The sequence below is a fragment of the Formica exsecta genome, unplaced genomic scaffold (genome assembly GCF_003651465.1).
Source record: "Formica exsecta isolate Colony F162 unplaced genomic scaffold, ASM365146v1 scaffold290, whole genome shotgun sequence".
Classification (NCBI taxonomy): Eukaryota; Metazoa; Arthropoda; class Insecta; order Hymenoptera; family Formicidae; genus Formica; species Formica exsecta.
In genome coordinates this window covers 227,548-237,557 of record NW_021850162.1, presented here as the reverse complement: position 1 = coordinate 237,557, position 10,010 = coordinate 227,548, and the positions used below count along the sequence as shown (strand labels likewise).

Here is a 10,010-nt window from a genome sequence, read left to right as displayed (position 1 = left end):
TTTTTTTTTTAACGCGCGGACGACGCTTCCGGCATCTTCGTTCCACGGCGAATGTTTGTTTATTTTCGAAGCTTCGGAGGGTCAGCGGCGCGAATCGGCGATCGAATTAATTGCGTTTGTTCCGCGTGTATTCGACTGCACGCGACCTCGAACACTGCTCGGTTAAGGCTGACGTTTAACGGTGCGTGAGCGAGGGCCAAGAACCTTCGCATGCACGCATCGAATATATTGCCTCCTCGCAATTCGCGCCAGTCATCAAGCGATTGCTGGCAGGGGAGAGAGAGAGAGAGAGAGAGAGAGAGAGAGAGAATATATGTATACTTATTATTATTTATATTTTTTTCGCTTTTGCCTAGTTCCCGTTACACCACCGCCGCCTCTCACTCAAGAAACAGTTATCATGCCATCCGGAGCAGCTATGACTTTATGCGTACCATTGGCTCGTCCGACATCGTGTCTAAGTCCAATGCCGCCAAGCGAACCATGCTCCGAGAAAGAGTCCAAGGACTTATGTAAAGAACACAACAGTTCCATCACGACTGTCGCTGGTTTCCTGCAGAGCCTCGGTTTGGAACATTTACTCGAGCTGTTCGAACGCGAGCAAATTACTTTAGATATACTAGCAGAAATGGGTCATGAGGATTTGAAGCAAGTTGGAGTATCAGCTTATGGCTACAGACATAAATTAATTAAAGGCATGGACAAGCTGTTAAACACAGCAGCGGGTTCTCTTTGGCAACCTTCCATAAATCCCGGGACATTATTAGTGGATTTATTAGCGGAGGACAAAGAATTCTTGGCTGTTGAAGAAGAAATGCAAAGTACTATTAGGCAACACAGGGATAACGGCCACTCTGGCGGTATCTTTTCTCGATATAATATAGTTAGAGTACGTATAACTATTATTTAACTATATCAAGAATAATAATTAATAATGTTTTTATCAGTAATTTTTTTAATTAAAAAAGGTATTATATATTTTTTAGATACAAAAAGTTCAGAATCGCAAATTGTGGGAGCGTTATGCTCATAGACGACAGGAAGTAGCTGAAGAAGTCGGCGCAGCCGCTCCCGCTTCTCCTGGTACTGGACCGAGGGGTACTTCCAGTTCGACAGTATCACAGGCGAATGAGAGAATGTTGTTTCACGGAAGTCCATTCATCAACGCCATCGTTCAAAAAGGCTTTGACGAGCGGCACGCGTATATCGGCGGAATGTTTGGTGCTGGTATATATTTCGCGGAGCACAGCAGCAAAAGCAATCAATATGTTTATGGTATATGTGGTGGTACCGGATGTCCCGCGCATAAGGACAGAAGCTGTTATATTTGTCATAGACACTTACTGCTGTGTAGAGTTACGCTCGGTAAGTCATTTTTACAATTCTCGGCGATGAAAATGGCGCACGCCCCTCCCGGTCATCATAGTGTAATGGGTAGGCCGTCGCAGGGTGGCTTGGTATTTCCCGAATACGTTGTCTATCGAGGCGAACAAGCGTATCCCGAATATCTTATTACATATCAAATCGCGAGACCCCAGCAGGAAGGCGGCGGTAGCGAGGGCGTCGAGGAACGGTGATCGAAAGAGCCGGGTCCCGCGGCGAGATTGCGCAGCCTCTGTTGCTGTCAGAGACCGAGGACATGCAATGCATTGTCGCGGACATAAAAAGCGCGAGCTATTTCGTATTTAACTCCATCAGTTCTTCCATTTTTAATTTATTAGAATGGAACTGTGCGAAAGTAACAGAGCGCGCGCGCGTGTTGATGTGTGTGACCGAAATATATGCACTTATAGAATATTTTATTCCAAAATAATATCTAAACTACTTAAAAAAAGGAAATGGCCGTTGTAATAGCTTATTCATAGCATTTAAACGTGATATTATTTAAGCACAGTCCAAGCGGAGATAGATGTATATTGATTATGATGTATATATCGATATAGATTGCAAGTGTGCGTTTCTTACATCAGATTTGATGTGTCAATTAGTGTGTTCCTAGGTTAGTCAGTATTAAAAGAAATTGCAATGTATTCGTATACATATGGGAAACCTAATTTATATTGACACATGTTTTGCGTGGAAAAAATTAAAAGGATAGGAAAAAATATTTGATCTTGAAAGTATATAAAATCATCGAAGAAAGAATGTAATTTAACTGGTCGTCTCACACATAATATAGTAGCTATAATATAAATTAATCGATTTGATATATACATTATAAGTAAAGTCTGCAATATGTGTATGATAAAATGTATATTTATATGTACAAATATAAATTCGTTTTTTTTTTCTATATATATATATTGAAAAATTTTTTTAATATTACATGGTATGAATAATTTTTGTATTTTTATTTTAAGAAGCTATCCAACCGAGAGAGATATATCTGTAAACTATTATTATTTTATTTTATATTATAAAGTTTATTTAATTATTAATATAGATGCTCTTTTACATTTCGGACTTTACTTACAATGCATATAACATTTATAGTCTTAGCGTAAGTATTGTATATAAAATTCATAATTATCTCTATTCTTTAATATTTCGTAAATGTAATCAATGGGGTTCCTATATAATTCGATAGCGATTTTTCAAATACTGTACAGCCTCTTTTTACCAAGATAATATAGCTATTTTATTAATGTCAACTTGTTTTTGGAGGAAAGAAGATATCAAAAGATATCTACGCGCTGCAAGTAACTCTGAAAACAAAACTCGTACGCATTGTCAGGGCCGGGTATAATACGTAGCTGCAAATTATTATGACATCGAAAAACGATTTATTAAATAATCGAATTAGCTTTACTTCAAGATACGCATAACGCCGTTCAAGGAATAATAATTTTTCTAAGCAAGCTGAATATCGAACATACTGATCTCATTAGAAATGCCGTCTTTAATTATTCAGGGTACATATTGCATACAAAATTATTTCATTGTAATTAAAAAGAGAAACAACTACGCAAATATATATAAAAATAATACGACCGCATATAGCAAGAAACGAACACCACAATCGCAATTGCAATAGTCTTAACAATTATTCTCTAGGTGATGGGGCGACTCTTTGTATTTATGGGAGTTTCAAATTCATTTTAAGTAAACTGCTACCGATTATCTGTGACAGAACATGGACACAGAGCTAATGATTTCTCTGCGCTACTGCATCTGCTTTAATGCCGATAGTACAATATTTTCATGTAAAGCAGATATGCAGTAATAGGCCAGAATTATATATATGAAGTGCATACATATTACCACTGTGTTCTACTTGTAAGAGAACGAGAGACTTATGAAGAAAAACAATGACTTTCTTTAATTGTTAACGCGTGAGTTTTTGTCTGTACTTTATTTTATCCTCTTGTGCGATGTTTTTAGGATTAAAAAAGCACATACAAACAATTTCTCCTTTCCCTCATAAATCATCTGCCCAAGAATTATTAAAGTTGTGCTCCATTATAATACGCGCTTTTAGCATTAACATCGATATTTGTAAATTTCTTTATCAGCCAATTGCAAAAATCTTGTTTCTCTCTCAACTAACAGGATGCCTGAGCACCGATATCTTCGATGTATACAAGCATCATCCAATGAAACTCATTAAAACGTAAATATTTTCAGCGCGTGTTGCATAGCTATATCGTGAGATTTAATTTATATAAGTAAACAGTTACATTCGATAAACAGTTTAATCCATAATATTGTGCGGGTATCCCTCGCTTCTCTTCATTCAATCATCCGTTAGTGTCATCTACTTTATGAACTATATTATGTTACATCATCCACGGCATTTTTTCGATTTCAAAGCTCTTTTTGTATGATGCAAGATATATTCGAAATACATTCTGAGAAGATGCATGTTATATACATTGATGTTATAACAAAATCAATAACATTATATGCTTCGTTGTATAGCAGATAAATTACTTATGATACTTTATTATCTATGATCCTTTTTTTTTCTTTTTTTTGTATTTTTATTAGTCTGAAAGTTTTGTTTACCAAAGTATTTCCTAATTGAATAAAAGAGGAGTAACATTTTATAATATATTTATTTTATATTACTTTTGTGCGCGGAGCAAAATTCCTCTTTGATATTAACGCTATAAATATTGATATTTTATCTATTTTTCCCCGTAACGAAATAATGAATTTTATGAGACTAAAAATGGTTAGCCGCAGAATGCGTTCTGCTAATTAATGCTAGAATGTATGTTATTATAATTTATAATCGCGATGTAACATATGATCATGTCTGAATACTTTAATATCGGGATCAATTTGCATGATCACAACGTAGCACGTTCTTTTAACGTGCAGCAACAGTAAATACATTCTTAAATACGCACATATCTTAAGAGCAACCTACAGAAATTTTTGTGTATACTTTGCTAGTATAATATAGGTCTAAACTTTAAACTGTGTAAAGGGTATCATTTCGCGCGTTTTTTCGACGATATCCTCGATATCATTGAAAGCAAAAACAAGTTCGACTCTGTTGATATATTCCTCGGATGGGAAAAATTTGCAAAAATTAAATTGCAACGACCAATACCGATCGTTTGTTCTCGTTTCGTGCGCTCCCAGTGAGGAATACAGATAGAAAAAAAAAGTCTATTAGACATCTACAGACGTCTGTCACGTTCTCGTCGGCCGTTCCTTCAATGGAAAATCACGCAGCGACGAATCTTTTATAAATTATGTTAATGTAATGCATGTTCACGCACCGTGCTATATCGTTTGATGAATCGTCATATTCTGATCGTTGGCGCCATTAAGTGGCACTTTAATAATAATCTCTTTCGCGATATCTTTTTACTCTTTATCTCGTATTTCATTAAAAAGAAAACCCAATGCTGCAAATCGTAATATTATTTTCTGTCACTTGTTTATTCGTTATCTTGCGTCCTGTTAATTATAAAATATCATTATGTATATTTTTACTGTATAAGAAGGAGATGTACATTTTATCATACGAAAATTTAAATCGCAATGCAAATATAACTTTTATTTTCTCACGAAATTGTTTCACGGTATGGAAAGATAATTTTATGCAGTGCGATAATCGCGCGACTCGGTTGTTAACACTAAAAATACCAATATGCGCACTGTCATTATATCCAGCTCAATCCGGTACGTCAACGACACCTGTTTATCACGACATGCATATTTCATGTTACAGACGTACTATTAATAGACAAACGCTTCTCGCTTATGCGTGGTAAATTCCACATAAACAGCGTCGGCAGACCGCCGAAGGAGATTTGACGCCGGTTACGTCAAGTAAGTTACACGTGCGAGAGTTCGCAAGGTCGACTCCAGACACCGTCTTGCACCGAGCCGCGTGCGTATCGTATTCGCGATACCGCGTAACACGGCAATTTTTCAAAGGGGAAGGGGAGAAAAGATATTCTCGCAATAAATGGAACACGTTAAAAGGCTGGCGCCGCAGACAGAACCGGTATATTAAAATCGTGCTCGCTCCGCTGCAACATATTATAGCGCGAGAAAATCAACCCGTCGGCTGCAAACCGCGAAGAATGCCAAAAGCACGTGACTCGCGCGCCACTTCGATTCGTAAAGGCGCCGCGATCACGTGAATGTCACGCATGACAGTGGGCGCGCATGCGCGCGTTCACGCCGCCGGCCGGCTCGCGCCCTGCGTTCAATTCAAACGCGCGTCGGACGTAGTCGAAGACAGAGATTAGTACCGCGCGATTGACGGCGCGCCGTCCGAATTCCGCGAGGCAGAGGTTGAACTCTCGCTCTTTTCGAATGATATCGCGATCTCGCGACTTTTCGTGTATCGGTCGAGGAACGTTCGATCGAATGGCGACGGATTAAGATAAAGGCCGCTGTCGGTCGTGTGCGACGGAGTCGGTGACGGACACGCGTGCGATGCGCTGCACAGCGGTTATTAACATGTGAGAGGAAGAGAGAAAGAGAGAGAGAGAGAGAGAGATCCGTCCAACAATTCTATCGATCCTTTATACATGATCGACGTATATATATATATAGATTTCTTTTATACATCGTTCGCCTAATAAAGATCGAAATTCAATAATCGCGGTATACTCGAGTTCCGGATTATTTTTCCGGAGAGAAAGACGCAGCTACAACTGACAACTCGATTTCCGGTCTCAAAGTTGCGGAGTAAAAAGAGCAAAAAAGGGGACAATCTCGTGAGAAAGAAAAACGTCGGTGGGAACTGACGTAAAGAAACGAAGGAAACGTCCACGAAGGTTCCTTATATCCATTCCCCGTTGTGTCGGAGGGATCTATCATTACTGCGAGAAACAGTAAGTAACTCGTTGTTCTTTATCGCTCTTCATTGGTTCATTAACATCTCACGCGTGGGCAATATGTACATCCTTTGCATGCTAGATCTCGCGAGATAGAATGATTCTATTCCGAGCACTTACGATGCGAACGATTCGCCAATGATACAGACACGATTAATTTCGAGTTTAATATTTAATGAAAGAAAGCTCTTTTATTCATCGTTTCGTTTTATCATGTTCGTAAATAAAAAAGTCCGTTCAATAAAATAACAGAAAATACGGATGGAGTTAAGAGAGAGAGAGTATATTTTATTTAGATTAGAAAGTTTTCTGTGTCGCAGCGACAGTTGAAGTTTGAACATGCTAAATGCCAAAAGATATTTTCTTTTAATATAAAAAGAAAATATATTTGTATTGAAACATCTTCACTTATATGTCACAATGACATTGGTTTTCCAATTTCTTTAATAATTAATGTTATATAATTTAATAAATTAAGAATGTTTGGAAATACAGTTAATACTGAAAAATGAATCAATAATACAATAAAATTGTATTGTAATAATTGATAACTCTTAAAGCTAACAATAAGATAGATTCTTCGATTATAATTTTTTGTTTTTGCCATATATATTTGAGAGATACTCTTGCTTCTGAAATTTTGTATTGTCTACTTTGAATATCATAGAGATCGTAATATTACAAATGTATGCGTATATGAAAATTACTGAAGCTGATATTATCATTTTTCAATAAGCTCATTGTTAGATATATTCACATAGCTTCTATATTTACTCAATGTATTTCAAAATATAAATTATAGTAATTGGCGTAAAGTATATTTTTTATATCTGTAGTCAAAAAATTCTATAATATTCAAAAAATTCAACTTATCCCAACATATTGTATCAGTTACGAGCGAACGCGACGGTGCAGTACTCCATTTACACACGCACTGCTCTGAAATGATGCGTACATCTGCAATAAACCTGGATGTTTCCCTTGCGGCTGGGAATAACTTGTAGTCGCGAATTTCACATTTGACACATGCGAGAGTACGATTTATTTATATCCAACAAAATAAAGATTCTGTTTACAAAATAAAGATTGTGTTATGCTTGACACTTTATTATCAATGCTATGGTTTGATTCTGACTAATGTATAGATGACATTGAATTTAGGCATAAAATGAGGATGAGATAAAACTCAGATTTTGAAACAAATGTGACGCGAACAGATAACTCGGATTATAGCGAAAGTTTAATTTATACAAATATAAATTTTTATATGAAAAACTCCTAGAAAAAAAATTTTTTGTAAAATTTTTTTTTTTTTTTTTTTTTAAGTTAGGTTTTAACTTGATTTTAGAAAGGAAAGCACGTGTTGCGAAAACGTGCGTGAGATTAAAATGTAAAACGAAGATAAGATCAGGTTCTGATCTTATGAACCATGGATGTTTCCAATAGTGGAAAATACCGAGAATAAATTTTTTTGTGAGTTCTCTTTAATTGAACTCTTGCTCCTTGTTTATCGATGCGATATTTTTGTTAGGTGGCAAAAAAATTCCGATGTAATTGCGACATTAATTGGATAGCTTGTTATATATTTTATTATGAAATTGCGTGATAAAAACGAGAAATAATTACGATAAAAGATAACGTGTGAATTTTAGCTAAACAGGCTATAATCATTTACACGCATATTCGGAATTTCTTCGCAACGAGTCAAAGTAACTGTACGTGCGTTCGCCACACGTGTTATTGTTTCACGAAGGGGATTCTTTGTTTGCAAACAAGATCCGAGATAACTTCCGCAAACGATAACCTGTGTAATTCACGCTCGTGTTATATATTATATCATTTCATGTGAATTAGTATCTACATTAATCAAGCCTTGCGTAATTGATCTAACAGTTCTCTCAAAAAATTCTTTGCCCCAGTTATTTTATTAAATCAATTTTAATAAACACTAATTTAATTTTGTCAATCAATTAATTGAGCAATAGAAGAAAAGAAAATTGGTTCTCAATGAATTGAGCTTGATAAAATTTTCAATTTTCAAAAATGAAAATTTCTTGCATCGAACCTCTTGAGAGATTCATAAACGTGCGTCCAATATGCTCCATGTCCATGATATATGAGACATTTTCTCGAAACCAGCTTAGCGCTTTTCCGGACGACATTCACGCGTCGTATGCGTGTGTGTGTGTGACCGCGTGCTTTCGTGCCCCCGCAGGAAAACTTGTATGTTTTCCGGTCAATCGTCCCTCGCGCACGCCCACGCAAAATTCTATCGAACTGGCATATGAAGCATGGCATTCATATATAATTCCTATTCGTTCACATGTAGTTCCACATATGTGCATGTTGAAGCACTCGCTTCCGGAGAAAGCTTGTCTGCCGATTATCGCAAAAAAATATTTCCCGTAAAGAAAAGAAAAGATCACGAAGACTGAATATTCGAATGTATAGTGAAAAAAAATTTTGATTGTAAATCTGAATACAATTTTGTATTGTCAGATCATATTAAAATCTCGATATCTTTTCTATGAATGTTTATTATCGGTAAAAGTTGATATTATTCTCATAAATAATTAATTAAATTTTATTCTAATAAAGATGTAAACTGAATTGTTTTATAAGTCTATATGAAAATTCGTTGAGAAATCAGTATGTGTCTTATATTTCGTTAAATATCTTTAGATATGTAAACGTATACTTTGTTTTTTATGTAATATAGAGAGAATAGCAATACTATCAATAAATAATTACATTATTAGGAAGGAATTACATATGAGGAAGGAAAATTTGAACATGACATCCAATAAAAAATTTACGATACCTCTTATCAGTCTTTCGATTTTGTCTACTGATCTCTCACGTCGTAGCGCTTAAAAGAAAAAGTAAATTTGGAGCCACGTGATTCTCGAATGGTATTACATCAGATATCACGAAAAAAAGTAAGGCGCCATAGTTAATTAAGTATAACAAAGTGTATTTCTTTCGATACTTGGAAGATAATTTGCAAAGGATTATAAGATGATATGATGATTATATAATAACAAGCATTTTTTGTATCAAGAACTATTAAGAAATAATTTATTTGCTTCTAAATTTTAACATTTATTCTTTTTATTATTGAAATGAGTAAATTAAAATGGTCTATAGTTCTTAAATCAGTATATCATTCTTTTTTACGTCAGGAAAGAGATTTTCATTTTAATTAACGTTATATTAGCAAATATCAAACAATCAAATATGGAAATAAGTATTTGGCATCTTCTAATTTTTTCATATATTTAGAAATAGATATTTAAAATTTTTTATTTCCTGCTTTGACATCGCGTGTGTGCATAGTTTCGGCACGATTAAACTTTGTTCGGTAAGATTCCGCGATCGACGAGGGCATTAGAGCTAATTGTCGGAGAGAGAGAGAGAGAGAGACAAAGAGAGAAAACCGAGGATAAATATCGGTTATCATTACTGCTTCGAACCAGAAATACGGAGGCGATAAGGCCGAGAAGATTCGACCTCAGCGGCGCCTTCGTCTGATTGTGAGTAAAAAAGAAAAAAATACAAAAAAAAAATGCTCTGTGCTGAAAGTATCGGATATGAATCGTCTGATTCTGAAGATAGGAACTACGATTCATTGAACGCCATTTATACACATGAGCTCTTTCACGTGCTCGTCGCGTGGATGTCTGGCGACATGTAGCAGTAATAAAA

The 10,010-nt window shown here is 35.7% G+C and overlaps 2 protein-coding genes across 6 annotated transcripts in view; both read left to right on the top strand.

Moving 5' to 3' along the window:
* Positions 1-2,303, top strand: part of LOC115237327 (poly [ADP-ribose] polymerase tankyrase) — a 7,026-nt gene extending 4,723 nt beyond the window's left edge. For all 3 annotated transcript variants that reach the window (XM_029810307.1, XM_029810306.1, XM_029810305.1), the window contains exons 10-11: positions 357-889; positions 987-2,303. In XM_029810307.1, the coding sequence (XP_029666167.1) occupies positions 357-889; positions 987-1,577 (1,124 nt within the window). In that variant the 3' untranslated portion in view covers positions 1,578-2,303. The remainder of the gene's footprint in view (positions 1-356; positions 890-986) is intronic.
* Positions 2,304-5,721: 3,418 nt separating this feature from the next.
* Positions 5,722-10,010, top strand: part of LOC115237332 (protein phosphatase 1 regulatory subunit 3C) — a 25,398-nt gene continuing 21,109 nt past the window's right edge. For 2 of the 3 annotated variants that reach the window (XM_029810317.1, XM_029810316.1), the window contains exon 1: positions 5,723-6,302. The gene's annotated coding sequence lies outside the window, so the exon portion shown is untranslated. Of the gene's footprint in view, positions 6,303-10,010 lie in introns of all 3 variants that reach the window. The other variant, XM_029810314.1, reaches the window with a different exon arrangement.